General features: G+C 34.0%; 1 protein-coding gene across 1 annotated transcript in view; it reads right to left on the reverse strand.

The window, feature by feature from the left end:
* Nucleotides 1-237: 237 nt before the first annotated feature.
* Nucleotides 238-20,031, reverse strand: part of XPO1 (exportin 1) — a 53,231-nt gene continuing 33,437 nt past the window's right edge. The window contains exons 5-25 of the mRNA XM_012639193.1: nucleotides 17,706-17,767; nucleotides 17,074-17,118; nucleotides 15,764-15,945; nucleotides 14,856-14,904; nucleotides 14,660-14,779; nucleotides 13,338-13,466; nucleotides 12,509-12,667; nucleotides 11,295-11,492; nucleotides 10,024-10,162; nucleotides 9,645-9,826; nucleotides 9,404-9,560; nucleotides 9,144-9,307; nucleotides 8,719-8,853; nucleotides 8,180-8,363; nucleotides 7,315-7,421; nucleotides 4,686-4,880; nucleotides 3,660-3,828; nucleotides 2,921-3,055; nucleotides 2,678-2,837; nucleotides 2,506-2,602; nucleotides 238-1,274 (exon numbers count right to left, since the gene is read on the reverse strand). Of these exons, the coding sequence (XP_012494647.1) occupies nucleotides 1,128-1,274; nucleotides 2,506-2,602; nucleotides 2,678-2,837; nucleotides 2,921-3,055; nucleotides 3,660-3,828; nucleotides 4,686-4,880; nucleotides 7,315-7,421; nucleotides 8,180-8,363; nucleotides 8,719-8,853; nucleotides 9,144-9,307; nucleotides 9,404-9,560; nucleotides 9,645-9,826; nucleotides 10,024-10,162; nucleotides 11,295-11,492; nucleotides 12,509-12,667; nucleotides 13,338-13,466; nucleotides 14,660-14,779; nucleotides 14,856-14,904; nucleotides 15,764-15,945; nucleotides 17,074-17,118; nucleotides 17,706-17,767 (2,915 nt within the window). The 3' untranslated portion in view covers nucleotides 238-1,127. The remainder of the gene's footprint in view (nucleotides 1,275-2,505; nucleotides 2,603-2,677; nucleotides 2,838-2,920; nucleotides 3,056-3,659; nucleotides 3,829-4,685; nucleotides 4,881-7,314; nucleotides 7,422-8,179; nucleotides 8,364-8,718; nucleotides 8,854-9,143; nucleotides 9,308-9,403; nucleotides 9,561-9,644; nucleotides 9,827-10,023; nucleotides 10,163-11,294; nucleotides 11,493-12,508; nucleotides 12,668-13,337; nucleotides 13,467-14,659; nucleotides 14,780-14,855; nucleotides 14,905-15,763; nucleotides 15,946-17,073; nucleotides 17,119-17,705; nucleotides 17,768-20,031) is intronic.

The raw sequence follows: 20,031 nt of genomic DNA on the forward strand, positions 1-20,031 counted from the left end.
AACTGTTCTCTAATCCCAAATAAATGTAAATCAAATCACAGGAGAAATGTTTCTTGAGAATATAAGGAATCTTAGGAGCATGTTCATTTTACACACCTGCTGCCTACTTTTAACAATGGCCTTAGAAATATTATTTGTAAGTTAATAGGTATCAAACCTCATTTAAAATGTTACTTGATGCTTAAACACAACCACTTTCATTAATATACAAATAAGCTTGAGGCAATAAAGGGAAAATAAATGTAAACCAAGTTTATTTTGCTTTTTAAGTAGTGTTCTTAAAGCACTACAGCTTGGTAAACAATGTAAATTAGTATAAGTCATCTCAAAAGCCAGAGTTGTGTTGTTTTGTTTTTTAATGAGTTGTTAAAAAGATGCAGCCTATTCTAACAGGATAAATATTTTTAACCATTTCACTTTGAGTTAATGAAGGCTCACAAATGAGCAACACTCCTCATTGAGGAAAACAAAAAGCTGTTGTCGACAAGCGACAGCGCACACACACACAAAAACAAAAAGAACTGTGTAAAAATAACTGTGTTCCCATATTTTTTGAAGTCGCTTTACAATGGGATGATATGCACATGATCTTGCTGCAAACTTGCCATACAGACTTGTAATACATTTAGTCTAGACAAACAATTGAGTCCAAGAGGTGCTAACTTCAGACGATGCAGCACTATAATCCTTTTAACAACGCAATTTGTTTTACTCATTACCTTTTCTTCTAGACTGAAATACAGACTAGAAAGAAAATGCTCCCTAATTTAAAAATTGGTATTGTTTACAGGAAAAATTGTATAATTTTGCATTAGAATTTACAAGTATACGTTCAAATTGAATTTGCCTCCTCCCCCCAGCCCAGCCACAAAATGGGCATGAAGTAAAATTTTTAAAAATGCCTTAATTTTCAACTTCATGCAAACTAAATAAAGATGACCAAAACAAAAGCTTAAACAATGGAAGGATATTTCACAGAAAATTTCTTATACAAAAAACACATAAGAAAAAGGGCCACTAGGTGACATTTTAATTTACAAATTGGCATCATTTTGGTCGACAAATATCCACATGCTGTTTTCTTCTGCCAAGAGTAGCAAAGGAAAAAACCAGCATGACTTCGGATTTTAATCACACATTTCTTCTGGAATTTCATGTGGATTAAGGATGCCAGGGACAGACATTTGAAGTTTATGTTTCTCTTCCTGAGCCTGTCGAAGGGCTGTTTCTCTTTCTTCCAAAAACAAATCAGATGTGTCTTCACCTGCAAACTCCTATGAAAACAAATAATTGAACAGTCAACTTCAACTTGCCTTTAAAATTACAGATGAGCATTTCCTCAGTAAGAGAACAGATCCAAATTATCTACCAATTCACTGAGTTTTAAATTATAACATGTTGATACAATACCATGTAGCTGAATTAAAACCCAAAGTGTCAGTTGGAGGGGAAAATGTAGGTTACAAAAGAGGCAATGGAGTGATCCCACATATTAAATATTCTTCATGTGTTTCTCCTAAGGCTAAAGACAATAGTTAAATCAAGTTTAGTTTTACGTACTTATCATCGTCTTTATAGCTAGGTATCAGGTGATTTTCAGATTGTTCTTTATATTCTCTCTATAGCTAATATTTTTAGAGTTAAAAAAAATTGTGTTTTGAAGAAAAAATGTTTAAGATCTTATGAGACAGATTTTTTTTGAAACATGCTCTCACTTTGTCATCCAGCCTGAGTGCACTGGCATTATCACAGCTCACTACAACCTCCAATTCCCAGGCTCCAACGATCTTTACAAGGCCAATTCTTAACTAGTCATGAATAAAGTAATTCATCAGCAACTTACAGGTTTTATGTAACTTTCGCATTTCTTTAAAACGCGATGTAGAAGAAAAGTCCTTCCCAAAAGTATGAACGGAACATTGTACAACAGCAGAAAGAGGTTTTATCTGCTGTCATGGTTCCCTCAATTGAAAGTAAGTTTAGGGAGGGGGGAGGAGGGGACAGGTATATGCATACACAAAGAGTGCGATGCACACCATCTGAGGGACGAACGCACTTGAAACTCGGACTTGGGGCGGGGGGTAAGGGCAACCTACATAACTTAAACATCTGTACCCCCATAATATCCTGAAATTAAAAAAAAAAAAATAGGTTTAACAATGGGTATAAAATCCTAAAAGGAATTACCAGTATTTCTTGCCCACTAATTCCATGCCTTAAAAATGTCTGTAGGATTCAATTCACAATATTTCAATATACATCTAGGCCATCTAAAATGAGTTCAATTAATAACAAGTTCCCCAAAACAACATCTCAAACTTAACCCTCTTCACGGACCTGATTTAGTTTTCACTCTGTATTCAGTCAAGTTCTTTGATTACTAAGATTACACTATTTTAAAGCTGCACTCATTTTACATTATAAATCAAATGATTAAAATTCTAAGATGCAACAATTAAGTGATCACATTTGGCCTTAATTGTTTATGCAACTACAAATACATACCTTTATCTGTACTAGGAAATCCCTTAGATGTTCCTTGAAAGCAGGAATATCCTGATTTAAGCTGAAAAGCCCTGTCACAAAGAGCTTTACTTGAGCACTGCAAATCAAAACACAATGATTAAATAATCACTTTTTTAACAGAAAGATTTATTTTATTAAAAAGCATACTTACTCTTGTAGATGAGGGAATGCTGACTTAAGGAGATTAGCCACATATTCCTGAATAAACATTTGGTTGTTAACCGGATTTCCAGGATTTAATGGTGTACTTATTTTTCCTTCTTCAACCAAATTAAACATATATGCAAGAATAGATGCATGCATTGTTAAGCCTGTTGATAAGAAGAAAATTATTAACTCCAAGATGTAATATAACAGCTGGAACACTTATATTTTAATGGCTTTAAATTCTTACCAGCAGTATGTGAGGTGTCTGTCACAACAGAAAAGATATGCTGAAGAATATCACAAAAGTAAGTTTGATAAAAACTCTGAGCTGCAGCTTCTTCTTGTGCAACATTTTGTAAAAGTGTAAAAAGTATCTGTAAGCCTGAAAGACAAATAACACCAACAGAAAGTTTATTACACACTGACAGCATTCATGATAGCATTTCAGCTATTATCAAACTATTCTGATTCAAAGCCTATATTCTAGTTATATAAGTTATCATACAACTACAATCAATGCCAGATTTATAATCTAAGTCATGACAATTACCACCATACCATTTCACTATCTCTGAAAGTTTAGCTGATTTCAATTTCCAAAATTGACAGCACAACTAAGTAGAGCTTTGTATTGCATGAGCCAATTACATAAAAACAAATTTGATCCCTCCTGCCAGAAATGTTCTTTTACTCTTATGCTTAGTTGACCCTTAGGTGCTATAGGGGAAAAGAATGTGAGGAAAAGGAACACCACGATATGAAATTAAGTCTCTTAAATGATGTTCTCCTTATCTTGAATTTTAGGCCTTTCTCCCCATAACTCAATTCTGCTTATCGACCCACTGTGAACAACTGATTAAACTGATTTTAAGACTTTCTCCAATGTCCGTTTATGCAATTCATGCGCTCAAACAAAGCAATTATGTCTGTATAGTTTATGGATTGGCAGGCAAATAAATAAAAGGGTGTGTTTTCCTTGTATTTACCTGTATCCGCGACATTCCTCATGGTATGTTTGAAAGCCCAAATAATGGAATCCAAAACAAGTTTAAACTGTGCAGGTGGAATCGCTAGGAATGCTGGGAAACAATGAGAATTTACAGCCTGAAGTAGTAAGAAAAAGTTTGTTCTGTGTTCAGGATATTCTTCAAAGTCCTAAAAAATAAGTGGTAAAAACAAAATAATGTTTCAATGCCTTAATTATGCCGGTTGGGAGGGGAAAAGCAAGCCTTAGCTCAACCTAAGTGTTTGAAAAGTTTTGAATGGACCCCATAAGATATATTGCCTCCTGAAAGGCAAACCCAAAGAGAATTATCATTCACCTCTCCTGGAAGATGAAACTACATCCTACCACACACATGAATTACCGAACTGAAGGAACAGAAGGCCAGCTCATTAATAAAGAGAACTCATCAAAACCTACACAGAGAACATCAAATTTTCTCGTAACTATTATTACTAAGCCACCATTTCTTTGTAAGAAGTAAGATCTCTCTCTCTGTTGCCCAGGACTTGAACTCCTGGGTTCAAGCAATCCTCTTGTCTCAGCCTTCCCGAGCAGCTAGGCTTACAGGCAAAGGACACCACATATGGGTACTACCGGCTTTTGTTTATGTTACTTTGATACCATTATAACAGATTAGAAAAAACAGAAGCTGATGTGTAAATATTTTCCAAGCACATACACTTTTACAATTGAAAAATGAATAACTGCTTCTTCATTTATTCAAAAAAATCTAAGTTCTTAGTATCTGACATGCCGTGAGTTTCCAATAAATGTTAGGTGCTATTTAAATGTTAAAATCTCTTTTCCATATTCACTCCTTTTTTAGTTGTCAAGACCTCATGTATCAAATTTTTTAAAGAATAAAGCATTTCCCTAATCTATAAGTTCAAATATTTAAACTCCATGCCCTTAAAATTATGCTGTATTTAGATGGCATTTATGCTTTCAAGAGTTAAAGATATACTGTAGAATTTTGCATTATATAATTGAAATGTAAATCACATACCTTATTTATCATATTCAATGTGCATTCAAAAACAGCATCAAATATTTGAGGTATTTCAGCTGTTATATGTCCCCCTAACTTGTTGACAATAATGGCCATAGTACTAAGCACTTCTGGTTCTCTAGCAGCTGGGACATTTCTCTGATAATCAATGAGAACTGCATCCAACAAAGGAGGAACAAAATTTTCAGCTACCTGTTGAAAAAAAAACTTTCAAGTTTTAATTTAAGTACTTTCTGACTATTATAAACAATTAGGTCATTCTTGTAAGATTTAGCTTGATCACCCTGCTGAAAATGGTAAAATCCTGTGCTTTGATTAGGTTTTCCTACATAGAAACTATTTTTAAACAAAAGAAACTAGGAAATCACAATAGGTTGGGCAAGGTCATAGACATAGTGTTGTTTCAATCCACTCTTAACAATAAGGAAAAGTGAGCCTCAAAATTAAGTGACTGGCTCCAATTTAGTGTGGCAAGACCAGGATTCTAAATATATACTCTATATGTGAGATGAGTAATCTAAAAGCAAAGAAAGTCTCCCTAACCATCACTGTAATTAGAGGTTCCTTAAACAGAATATCTGTAAAAGATCCAAGAATCATACCTAACCACTAGTAGACATACATTCAATGATTTTTACTATAATGAATACTAATTGGTAAGTATGTTAACAAACAAATAATGACAATCATTTACTCTCAGAAAAAGAACTGGAACTGAGAAAAACTGTATGGATTTCCATGATTCTATTTTGTTTCTTCAGTCCGGGTCTTCCTACGTTGACCATGCTGGACTTGAAGTCCTGGGCTCAAGTGATTCTCTCACATCAGTCTCTTGGGTACCTACAACTACAAGTGTGTGCTTATGCACATGGATGAATGTTCATGACTCTAAATAAACCAGGTCATATTAAGGTGTAACATCTTGCTCTTAACAGGTTCCCTATTAAGACATGTGAAATAAATACAATCAAAGTTTCATTTAACTGAAGATTAGTAGTAGTAGTTCTACACACAACAGTTTTTGAAGATCTGAGGGATAAATACAAAATTATTTTTCCAATTACCACCCATACTTGGTCTCTGAAACTAGAAGAGATTCTCATTTGTACTTTGTTGACTAAAATCATTCTTTCCCTACAAACTGTATCTTGAGTTTTTTTTAAATCTTTGAATTTACTTGTCCCAAATTTCAACATAAATCTTACTTGTAAAGTACCTTATTATTCCCACTGTGCTCCTGATTATTTGCCCAAGCTACTCCTAAATTATAAACATCACAATTCCTTCAATTTATCCTACCTTCTCTTTTCAAAATTTAAATACAGTTCTCATCAAATACACATGTAAAAAACATTTCAATGTTTAGGTTAGCCCTCTTAAGAATTCCGTAAGAATTTCAGAGAAAAAGTTTCTTGAAAATTATTTCCTTATCAAGAAACAATACTGAGTGCTTGCTTCGGCAGCACATATACTAAAAAAAAAATTGGAACGATACGGAAAAGATTAAATTATTAAAAAAAAAAGAAATACTGAAATTTCAAAATAATGACAGTAACAACATTACTTGTTAAGCACTATTCCAAACAGCAGTAATTACAAGATAGGATTTTTTGTTATGTCCCAAGGCCCAAGTGAATGAAACGATAGAAGAAAAATTATTCACATCTTTCCAAGTTGAGGCATATCAAGCTGCTTTTACTTTCTGAAAAACATTTAAAACTAAAAGGAGTGAGAGCTAAACAGACTTTCAAACCTTCAATCTAGAAGTACTCACTCAAAGAGGCAAACCAATGACAGCTTTGTAGCTTTATACACTGTTCTAAAAATCATGAAGGACACAAAAATTGGACCTGTACTCCATCACCAAAGCCTTCCTACCTATCTATGGAAACATAAAATGACCCAATCTTCTTAGCTATACTGTTATGTACCACCCCCCCGCACTGATTAACATCAGTATCTTTTGAAGTTGGAATAACTATTATATTTAAGTATTTTAACATACATGGACTACAACAAATAGAATGCCGTAAAATAATCTCAAATATGGTCATCTAAATCTGTGGTTCCTAACCCTGGGCTGCAGGCCAGAAATGGTCCTTGGCCTGTTAGGAACCAGGCTGCACAGCAAGAGGTGAGCAACAGTGAGCAGTCAAACAAAGCTTCATCTGTATGGGCGCTCATGTAGCTCCCCATCACCTGAGCTCCATCCCCTGTCAGATCAGGGGAGGCATTAGATGCTCATAGGAGGGCAAACCCTCCTGGTAAACTGCCCATGAGAGGGATCTAGGTTGCATTCTCCCTATGAGAATCTAACGACCGATGATTTGAGGTGGAGCTGAGGCAGTGATCCTAGCCCTGGGGAGCGGCTGCAAATATAGATTAGCATTAGCAGAGAGGTGTGACTGCACAATAAATGTAAGCACTGGAATCATCCCAAAATCATTCCCCTCACCCCATGGAAAAATTGTCTTCCATGAAACCAGTCCCTAGTGCCAAAAAGTTTGGGAACTGCTGATCTAAATCACCTTTAAGTTAGCAAAATGCATTTATAAAGAACATATATCATATTCCAGAAAATGGAGCATCAACATTAAAAACTGGAAGCAAAACATCTGTCACTTACCATCTGTGGATCATTGGATCGGCTCACCCAACCAGATATCAACTTTAAAGTTTCCCTTTTTACTGTTCGCATACTTCTAATCAATGGTTGCTTTGTAACCATCTCACCTAAAAAATATAATCAAGTGGAATCTAACTTGACAACTAAAATTCAACAGTGGTGTGCTTCAGATGTAATTATTTCAAATTTTCCATGAAAAAACTTAAAGCCGAAAGTACACAGAATTTATTGGAAAAATAAGCTTTAAGACTAATTTTAAAAGGGAAAGGGGCATATGACCATTTAAAAAATGTCTGCAGTCATCTGGGACATGGGAGGGTTGATCCCAATCTGTGAGAAATGCTGAATGCTTGACCCAAGGCAGTAAAGTAAAACTGACTTGTTATATATACAACATTCTTTAAAAATTCACCACTATATAATATATACATGTAATGGAATTCAACTTGTACCCTCTAAATCTATCAGAGCAACAAAAGAAAAAGACAATTTAGAAGATGAAGCCAACTAAAATAAATACATAAATAAAACATACAGATAGAAGACTTGCATTCTATCAACTAGCTCTGTTATCTTAGCCGAGTTTTTTTTTCTTGCAAATTTGTTCATCTTTTTAAGGAGGAGGTTAGATGTTATCAATACTTCCCAAACATTCTCAATCCCTTTCTGTATTACAAAACTACTAACAGGGATCCAGGAGATATTAGGATTGTCCTCAAAACAAAATGGGAATTCTACTTTCCAAGAATGGCTATTTATAGCAACTCAGAATTGTACCACTTGATTACTGGGCGTGGCTGTTATTAACAACAATGGAGACAAATTGTTTTTTAATGACAACAAAAAAAAATTCAGAATCACCTACCATTAGCTTGGATAGCTGCAGAAATATTTTCACTGAGGCACTTGTAGACATTAAGCATATCTAAATAAATCCTTCCAAGTTGAATTACAAATGGGTGTCCAACAGCTTTGCAGGCTCTCACATTTGTTTTCAATATGCTACCAAGCTGCTTGACTGTTTCAGGATCTTTCAGTATATCCACATTCTGAGAAGAAAAAAGCAAATTCCATTTATTGAATTAGATTTATCCATGTGATTATAAAAACAAAAACCACTACCTCCCTTACCCCAAACCACCATCGTATTTATAAACCAAAACAATAAAACACAGAAGTCTTTATTACCTCTCTGTACCTAAGAATGAAGTAAAAGTCTCATTTTAAAATCAAAACAGAATAAAAATATACTAAGACAATTTTTAATATGCAAAACCACACATAAAAGCACTTATCTATCAATCAAGCATATATGCCACAAATGCTGAATTCACTAGTTTCATGAAGAATAGTTTTCTTTAATTCCATTAGAACTTTAAGAAAAGGTTAAAAAAAAAAACTTACTTTGGTTGCTTGCTGGATTATACTATCCCACACTTGATTAGGAAGTAGCATGTATTTTTCTATCAAGTGTTCTTGTACTGTTTGATCTGTTTGTGCACCAATCATGTACCCCACAGCTTCATAAAATGTATGAACCTATTTTAAAAAGCAGACATTTTTACTTTTATATCCTTACAAATCTTAATAAGGAAAATTACACACAAGCAATTCACAAACGTATTGAAACTCATTTTGTTTGTTAGGAATAGTATATATAACATAGCCCAAGAGCCTAACGAACTTCAAGCTTCTGCACCTCACTATGGAAACATAACCAGACACACCTGTATTCAATCCAATAGTGGCACTCTTTCTACTGTCCTTAATAAATTCTGATTCATACAGTGGTTGCTCTCTAAAAATAATATGCTCAATGCTTTACATACCTGTTGAGGCTGAAGATCACAAATTATAGTGTTGATGTTGTTCAAAATCTCATCAATAAATGGCATTACTTCTCCAACTTGAACCTGAACAAAATGCCTGCGGCATTTTTGAGCTATTTTAATGAAAGTATCACAAGCCATGTCTTGAACTCCATCATGGGTCTCTAACAAAAAACAAAAAAACAAAAAAACAAAAAATTCATTTATTCTGTCCAACAAAAATAAAAACAAAATAAAATGTATTAAATGAAGAGATTTACCATGCATGAATTCAAACAGCTTGTTAACTACAGTCTTCAAAAATTTCCAGTGAGCTCGCAAAAATCTGGGATATTGACCTACTATGTACATGATATTTGATGCAATAATAGCTTTATTATCTTTGCCTCTTTTCTGTTCACATAATCCTAAAAGATCCTGGAAAGACAGACAAATTTAGGTAATTTATCCTAACAAAATATACAATCTATTGGTTCTAGTTCATACATATCCCCTGCATACCTTTATAACAGTAACAAGAAATCGTTTTTCATCCTCTTCATGCATTGCTCCACTAATGGAGCCTATTGCCCAACACAACGTATTCAAATTTTTCCAGGACCACTCTGTACCATTCACTTGATTGTGAAGCTTCTCAGTCATTATTCTTTCTGTATCTACATAATCCAGATGAGTAAGATAAACTACAAAGAAAAAAAAGTTCTAGATGTCTTGAATGCAAAACTTAATGAGTAAAATAATTATTACTAAGGAATAAAGAGTACATTAATAAAGATAGCTATTAAAAGATTCAGAAACCAAGTGTACCTCACTTCCTAGAAGTATTCCCACCCCAAAATAGGTTTACAAAGGTAAAGATTAATACTATTTACTAACTTACCTAATGTTTCTCTCATATTCTTATACAAATTTATGGAATCTGTATCTTTCATGAATTCTCTCACGACTTCTCCTTGATCATTTTCTACAACCAGAACTTCCTCTGGTTTAGCCATTCGACTAACCATCAATAAACGGACCTATTCAGCAATAAACCAATCAAGGAAAATTCTTTAGAGCATTGAAATCAAACACATCAAAAGTAGAAATTTAGATAAATAAATAAATAAAAATATATACATATACATACACATATATATATATATATATTTTCATGGTATGTACCCAACATTACCACACCAGCCAGTATGATTCCTTCAAGAATAAAATATACATTTTAAAAAATTTGGGCCTTGTGTGGTGGCTCACACCTGTAATCCTAGCACTTTGGGAAGACTGCTGGAGGCCAGGAGACAAGCCTGAGCAAGAGCCGGACCCCATCTCTACAAAAAAATAGGATAGCTGGGCGTGGTGGTACATGCCTACAGTCTAAGCTACTGGGGAGCCGAAACAGGAGAATCATCCTGATCCCAGGAGTTTGAGGTTGCAGTGAGCTATGACGACACCACTGCATTCTACCCAGGGTGACCCACAACGATAGCTTTAAAAATTGCTTAACCCATGTTTTAATGTGATGGAAAAAAATCATCTTTTGTTCCAACAGTTTCCTGTGTCTCCTTCCTAGACTCTCTGATTCACTAGATTGCGGGGGGGGGGAGAGATCAATGAATTTTCTTTTTTTCTTTTTTAAAGAGACAGGGTCTTGTTCTGTCACATAGTCTGGAGTGCAGTGGTACCATCACAGCTCACTGTAATCTCGAAATACTGGGCAAGCGATCCTCTCACCTCAGCTTCCCGAGTAGCTGGCACTACAGGTGCACACCATAAATCAGGCTAATTTTCCTATTTTTAGTAGAGATGGGGTCTCACTATGGTGTTGAGGCTGGTCTTGAACCCCTGGATTCAAGTAATCCTCTCACCTCGCCTCTAAAGTGCTGAGATTACAGGCATTAGCCACCAGTCTGGCCCGAATTTGCCTTCCTACAGAATCACAGGTGATGCTGATGCTGCTAGGACAAGGAACACACTCTTAAAAAACAAGGCTTAACCCAATCCTTTTCATATTCTAGTTTTCAACATTAGTGAAGTTGTTGGATTCTCTTTTTGTAGCTCATTAATTTACATAGACTAGCCAAAATATAAAAGTTAAGTATTTGCATTTAGCCCTTAAAATGATAGTAAGCAAAAAGAGCACTCAACAACCACTGTTACCTTGGATAGTACGGGTAAATATAGCTGTCTCCTGGGAGGAACATCAAAATGTTGACTTCCAGATAGCAATGGAGAGGCAGATGTAGAGAATGGGCTCTCTCTATAGAGTTCGGCGGCCAAATGATTCCAGTACTCAAGACAAATCTTAAAGATTTCAGTTTCTTCTACTTCTGACACCAGTAACATATAATGAAGGGCCTACATATAAGACCAAAACTATTACAATAATTCTTAAACATTATTAACCAACCTCAAACTGGCTTTTACTTATTACCTTAATGGAAAATAATTCATGTTTTACTTATCACAACTCTTGAGATTTCAATATTCATCAAATACACTGTATACTCTCTGGGAGCACAATTAAGCTTCTTCTGACATTCCCTAAAACACTTCGAAAACTTCTTACACAGTTGCTGATTACATAGATACATATTTTACTCAAGTCTCCTAAAAAGGTATGGAGTTTAAAAAAAGGCCTTTGGTACCAATAGCCAAGAGGTAGAAACAACCCCAATGTCCATAACAGATGAAAGCATAAACAAAATGTGGTATATTCGTAACAATGGAATATTTTTCAGCGACATAAGGAATGAAGTATTGATACAGGATACAACTTTGAGAAACCTTGAAAACATCATAAGTGAATGAAGCCAGACACAAAAGGTCACATATTGTATGACTACATTTACATGAAGTATTTACAATTGGTAAATGGAGGGACACAGAAAGCAAATTAATGGTTACCAGAAGCTGGGGGGAGAACACATGGAGCAGTGTTTCATGGGTACAGGGTCTCCCTTTGCAGTGATGAAAATATTTTAAAACTAGATATTACTAGTTGTACAACATTGTGAATACACAGACATGACAATGAATTGTATACTTTTAAATAGATAAATTTGTTATATGAATTACACCTCAATTTTTTTAAAAAAGGTCTTTGGACTTCATCTAAATGACATATGTAATACGCCTTTTAGTAATTTAGCTTTGATTATAAATTTTTAGTCCTAGCTTTATGTAGAACACAAAAATCAGAAAACTTGGCTTATAATTTTAATTCAGAATTGCAAACATTATTTATAATGCACAGAACAAGTAAACAGGTAAGAATTTCAAAAGGTACATACATTTCAGAAGGCAAACTTTTTAAAGAATTGTTTTTATTATGTAAAGAGGAATTTCAGAAGCAAAGGCTTCACAAAGCCTACCTCCATGAGTGTTTCCCTGAGATTTAATCTTTTTTCTATAAGTTGACCATGTTCCTTAAGAAAGGTGCAGAGAAACAAACTGAGATTTTGAATGAAGTTCTGTTCATCATCTTTTCCATTTGAGTATGCAAGTCGAATATTGGTATTTAAAGGAAGCATCTGCAAGTTAAAAGGGCACTAATAGTTTCCATTTTATGAAACCAACAACAAAAGACACTATTCATTTAAAGCCCTAAGATTCCAACACCCTTTTGTTAATATTAAACCATACAGAACTCCTAGGTCTGGTATACCTATTCTTATATATTTGTGACCTAGATTTTTTTTCTCAAAATATGTTGCAGGTAGTAAGGCCTCTATTATTTCTTTCCATTTTCCCCTGTATCAGACGTTTCCCTCCTGAGTGACATTTAAACTGTAAAAATACTCAATTAATTCATTCAGATCACAAACATACACAGTGATATAGTATTATGAATAATCTTCTAGATCACTTAATAGATAACTAATCAAACTAGTGCAGGAATTACTTCAGACACACTGTCAGAAGTACATCTTATAGGCTTCCCACTGTCTGGTCAGATCTCTACAAAAAGACTAAGCTCCTTAATTCTGTGGAAATAAATTGCCATGATATTCCCAAAACCTTAATTTCAGAAAATTTTCAGAGTGCTCACAAAAATTTCCTGCTTACTACACATTTTATGTAATAAACATATAATCACATTACAGCTGATCTATAACATTGCGTTAAAATAGTTCAACTGGAATCCAACATTTTCTAACGCACTAAAATTGTTCAATTTCTTTCAAAATAGTGTTATATTACCTGTTTTAGCTGCATCATTGTCAGTGTAAATAGCGTTACAAATTGTTCCTCATATTGGCTTACACTCACACCAGCAATCTCAGTGAGGCACTTCAGAGAGACATTTCGAAACATTGGAACATTCAGGAACTATTAAGGGGGGGACGGGGAGAACATAAAATTAAATGACCTGAAACAGTTAAAATCAGAATTTTAAAAAAAGGAAAGGATTTAACAATCAAGAACATAGGCATACAAGCCCAAAACAGGTTAAGTGGGTAAATGTGTTGTATTTTGCACATATATTTTGAGGAAATTTCATTATCTACCCAATATACAATGAAGGCTTTAGGAGCAAATCGTACTTTCTTTTGAGGTGTCCTCAGACATCTAAAAACCAAAGTTGCTTAATAACTTTCCTAGAATCTATTATATGCCTTTTGGTAACATTACAGTTTCTGTGTAGTTTTAAAAGGACCCAAAATTTATGATTCCTTAGGATTTTAGGACATGGCCAATATACTTAGGATTGATAAGGATGTAGGAAAATTGGTTTTTATATTCTATTGTTGAGAAGGCATACAAATGCCAAACTGTTTGTGGCTGACAACTGAGTAGGCATTAAAATCTTAAAAATGGACATACCTAATGACCTGACAATTATACTTACAAAAATTTATATAAACATATGGACAATTGCATAAATATGTACAAGAATGTATACAAGAATGTTTACAAGAATGTTTCCTGTAAACAAGAATGTTTCTTACAGAACTGCTGACAATAACAAAAGTTTTTATATAAATTGTCTAGCTGTAAAACAATGGCTCTAATATCATAAATCTACATTATGTTATCAAACCCTGAATTACGAAGTTCAAAATGTTATAATGGTTACTTTTATAAGGTACCAAATTAAATACATAATTTACTCATTACACCCACAACAAGAAAACACCTAGAAAGATAACACAGCCAATTGGTAATGGGATAGCTCTGGAAAAACAATTTAGGCATTACATGATACTGATTTAAATTATCAAGTAAAACACAGACTTTTTGTTTCTGTACGAATCACTTGACTTAACCTCACTGTAACTTAGATACTCAACTAAAAGGTGGCAATCTAATTAAATACTTTACAGTTGTTCAAACTGAATTCATGAAATTACCTGGCATAAGTGGCACAATCACCAGATTTTTAAAACTCATTTCAAACATTACTGGCTGTAATATGGAAAAGTTCTTTTTTCATTATGGCTTTAAATGCAGACAAGAGTTTTACAAGTGAAAATATATGTGGCTATTCAATGATAAACATAACTGATACGTATTAATTCTACCTTATAAATTAATGTGCTGATTAACTTGGTCTCAAAAATATATCCCAGTGGGATCCAGTTCAGAAATCTGAGCAACGTTTCCAGGGTTGCATGTACAAGTGGAGCATTTTGAGAATTTTCCTATAACAAAAATATAACTGTAAATAATTGTTTTGTTGTAACTGTTATTTTAAAAAGTGAAATCAAAAGCACTTACCATCACAAACTGACACAGTTGAAATATTTGAGAGAATTCATTGCACATGCTAAAAGAAAAGAAATCGGATTTAGAAGACACATACAAATAAATATCAATTATTTACATACTAATAATAAAAATGATTAAAATATCAGCCATCTGGTCAGCAAAGATTCGAGCAACTTCTATTTCAACATATTTAAAACATCAATAACATCACCAAAGCTACCAAACCATTAAAACTATAATCACGCTTTTAAAACTCACCTATAAAATCGGCTATAAGAGTACATAATTTCATTTCTGAGGAGTTGGGTGTTTTGTCATCCTTACTCTTATCAATTCAATCAATCTAGTGTCATTAATAGAGATACTTAAAACCCTCCAAAATAAAAGGCAGTAGATACATCTAAATTCCTAAATGTGCATTTATAACAAACGGAAGGAAAAATTGTAAATTCATTAGCTGGTCTGAATACATAAAGGCAAAACCTAGCTGTGTTCCTAAAGACTAGGACAAATGCTTATTAAATGGAGAAGTACCCTGTGCCTACAGTTTATCCTGGTTGTTTACTATTAAGGGGAGTATGTCCTGCTCCCAGTGTTAGATATAGGGAACTGACAAGAAACAGGGATAACAATAATTCAGTTTGGACACAAATCATTCCCTTAGAACCTATTAAAATCTCACCATGTAAAACAAATCCTCCAGAAGCATGACATCTCAAACAATTCACATAATTTTCAACCCTCCAGATTTAGATTATTAGGCCCATTATAGGACTGTTTCTTAATTTGTAGTCGAAAACCACAAGTAATTTAATTATTAATGAACATACTTCTGTAAATATTTACAATTTACTCCCAAATTACTTAAAAGAGTTTGAGATACTACTTTAAAATTCTGAAATAAAATCATCACTTGCCTGTCTTTTAAATGTTTAGCTTTCACCTGGGTTATCTGTCCACTAGAAAAATCAAATACTTCTTCGCTCAAGAGTTTAAGTATCACCATATTATTCTGACAAAGACTTTCACTGGTCCTACTTGCTCCAACAATGTCACTGATAAAAGTTGGCCAGTGTTTGGGCCATTCTTGTTTCAGTATCTAAAAGAAGACATGAAATGTCAGTTTAATTTCAAGTTTCAAAGGCAAATAAAACAACCTTCAAAGAGACTGTGGACTAATAAAAGCAGAAACCAATCACTTTTCATTTGCTCTCCTCCTTATTAAGGCAGGAAATGTGCCACCTGCTGTACCATACTGGGTAGAGAAAATAAAACATAGATAAAATCCTGTCATACATACTCCATGACCCCTTAATTAAAGGTCTATTCTGGCTCTGTGTATTCATATCAATATTTGCCTGACAGACGTATGTAAATTATCCTAGGAGACTCAAAGATCTAACCATTGGTGATAAAGACAGATTTTTATTGGATGAAATATGTACGTGCCTTGAAATACAGTAGGCTTTGGACATGTAAGTTTAGGAAAAGGAGGCACTGCAACCAAAGATTGAATAACCTTTTACCAAATGCCTGATGGGCTGCCTTAGCTTTCTTCATTTATGTTGTATAGTAGGGATTTCCTAGATATTCTCTAACAGGACTCCCCCTTCTTTGTACTCTCCTCCCTCTCCCCACTTCAGACACAGGCTAACAACAGAAAGCTGTCAAGTATAACAGCCAGTATAATCAGTGAATACACAAATGTTTTGGGAAAACCAATGTTTCCAAAACTTATTTAAATAAAAGGGCCTGTTTTTTTGCCTCATACACTAATGAATGTTTTCTGGAAAATTGTGGGATACCATAGAAAAAAGGTAAACCTAAAAATTCTAACTTTAGACTATATGCAAAGTTTTCAAAAAACTAAGTATGGATATCAATTAGACGGATGCAGAATCAAAGGATTGAGAATACACAGAAAGGAAACATGCACAGAACCAGGCAGATGAAAAAATTTAAAAGAATCCAACAGAGTCTAATCCACACTGGAGCCATATAATAAATGACAGGTTTATATGATGATTCCTACCACACCAAATTAACAATTTCAAATGCTAGACAGCAAGTTACCTATTATTATAGTTATTGTTAGACTATCACTACTACTGCAAAGTATTAGTCTACTTTATTTGACAAAGTAGGTTTGACCAGTTTCTTCAAATAACAAGCACAATAGAAGCATTTAATTCTGCTGAGGAAAATAGTGAATTAAGTTAAAGCTTACCTGAACAAGTATCATATTTAATTTCCCAATATACACCTTTTCTTTCTAAGGGAGGAAAAAAGATTAAATTAAACAAGGGCCTAAAGTAGGTATAATAACAAGTAACTAAAGCACAGGCAGGCCAGGCACGGTGGCTCACGCCTGTAATCCTAGCACTCCGGGAGGCAGAAGCGGGAGGATCATTTGAGCTCCAGTTCGAGACTAGCCTCAGCAAGAGCAAGACTCCGTCTCTACTAAAAATAGAAAGAAATTAGCTGGACAACTAAAAATATATATATATAAAAAAAATTAGCCGGGCATGGTGGCACATGCCTGTAGTCCCAGTTACTTAGGAGGCTGAGGCAGGAGGATTGCTTGAGCCAAGGAGTTTGAGGTTGCTGTGAGCTAGGCTGATGCCATGGCACTCTACCTGGGCCAACAGAGTGAGACTCTATCTCAAAAATAATAATAATAATAATAATAAAAGTAAAGCACAGGCAATCCTCTTGAGAAACAAATGATTACAGCTGTACTGTAAATAACTGTGTACATGTATATGTTTTTGGGTCTTTGACAGAAGTGGGTTCTAATTAAGACTCAATATTTAAATAATTTTATGCTCTCACAATAATCTCCAAAAAAAAAGCTCTTACCTCCACACAAGTTGGGTCAGATGATGTCTTGATAATGAGGCCAACAACATATTTTTTTATTCCTATTAAAAAAATTGCACATAACGGATAAAAAAAAAATTTAACACTTTTATAAGAGCATGCTAACCAATTTTCAGAACCAAGGACTGGGGAAAGACAAGGTAAAATCAGGTAATACATTCTAACCACATGACCAATCTTGGCTTTTTTTTTTAAATGCCAATAAATTTAGTGTACTATTCATACTTCAAAAATTTTTTGGTTCTTCATTAACTTCTAACAGAGTACAGGTTTAATAATTACTAACTACTGTCTTTTAAGATACTCTTCAATTCTATACCAGTAAAGTACATCAACCTGTGATTTTAAAAATATACCTCATGGGACCAATATGAATTATTCATTTAAATAAACACATCAATTAATTTTTATGGGTTAAAAGTTTATATTACCATTTTCCAATTTATTTTAATTGTAACATTAAGCTAACACTAAAAATATATACTTTTAATTCCCCATACACACACATATAATGTAGGAAAACAGGGTTAGGAAAAAGCTTTTGTTTCTAATGCTTCTAATGCTCTTTACTTAAGGATACCTTAAAGGTACAACCTACTCTTGCTTTTGATTTTAATCTGCATCATTCAGAATTTGTTGAGCATCTACTATCTGAAATCACAGGAGTCAAACTATCGCAGAATACTCAATTTTTAGAAGAACAGTTGAAGAAAATTAGTGTGTGTGGTGTGCCTACATCAACACACCCAAAGGATCTGAGACAGCATCCCCAAGTGAACAAATTAGTATTTCCTACAATGTAGAATTAAGAACTATCAATACTCTCACATCTGTTCAATTTAAGCTTTGCAATCAAAAGAGTTCAGTTACGAAGATTTTTAGTTTTTAGAGCTTCCTGAATTTTAGAAATGCAGATAAGGATTTGGAGTTTTTCCCAAGCCCCATTTAACAAATCTGGAATGCCGTACTCAAATTTTCATCGAGAAGGAAATTGCTAAAGGAGTATACCCATTATGAGTAGCAGGAAATATATCCAACTTGAAGGCAAAAAAATGCTTACATGATTGTAAAACTACCTTAATATAGTTATCTTCATGAGCTCAAGTATTAAATTCAGTCTTTTAAACTATGGTTCCCCTTCCATCATTGGCACTTGGAAATACAATTTTTATTACTGTGTGATGAAACTGGCCATTTTTTCCAATGTCCCAAATAAAAACGAAATGAATTTTTAAAGAACACTAATTATGAAAACATTTCCCCAACTGCAGAAAAATTTTATTAATAAAGGCAAACAAGGGTTATTTATTTGTACAATGAGTACCATGAGTAATGTTGAGTAATGTCAATATGCATGGTAACTTTATGCTACAAACATGTATAATGAATGTGTGAATGAAAACTATCTTGTTTACATTAAGAAGTCAGGTAAAAAGGCAAAAAGCAGTAACTTGCAAAGAGGCATCAATGAATGCTAAAACCAATGGGCAGACATTTGAAGAGGAATGGAATATCTGCATAGTCCCAAATTATCTTCCCAAGATATGTCTCAATTATGAAGGGAAAAATAGTAATTCTGTAAACTGAAAACAAGCAGGCACCATCATAATAATGAAGTGATAAAAGTTAATAATAAATGAGCAATAAGACATGTTGACAATATGGACCCTTCCATATGGTGGACTGGAAAGGACATAAAATCACTTCTGTGGAAGTCTCGCCAAAAAATGTGGACACTCAATCTAAACATGAGAAAACACACCCAATTCTACAAAGTAACAGAGCAGAACTCATAAAAATTGTCAAAGACAAGAAAAAGAACAATTAAGAACTGTCACAGATTAGGAGACTAATGAGATACAACAACTATATGTATGTAATATAGAACAGAAGAAGGACATTATAGGGAAAATTTGTGAAATTTTAAATTAGGTTTGTAGTTAACACTACTGAACCAACATTAATTTTTTTGGCTTTGATACTGGTACCACGGTTATGTAAATAGTTAATACTACTGAACTAACATTAATTTTTTTGGCTTTGATAATGGTACCATGGTTATGTAAATAGTTAATATTAGGATAAACTGTTTTAAGGGTATAGGAAACTGTGTAGTCTTTCATGCAATTTTCTATTTCAAAATAACAAAAGATGCTATGTGGATACAAAAAAGTTTGGTCTAGTTTTGATACAAATTTTTTTTCTTCTTTTTTTTTTGAGACAGAGTCTCGCTCTGTTGCCCGGGCTGGAGTCAGTGCCGTGGCGTCAGCCTAGCTCACAGCAACCTCAAACTCCTGGGCTCAAG

This window comes from Propithecus coquereli, unplaced genomic scaffold (genome assembly GCF_000956105.1).
Source record: "Propithecus coquereli isolate 6110/MARCELLA unplaced genomic scaffold, Pcoq_1.0 Scaffold138, whole genome shotgun sequence".
NCBI lineage: Eukaryota > Metazoa > Chordata > Mammalia > Primates > Indriidae > Propithecus > Propithecus coquereli.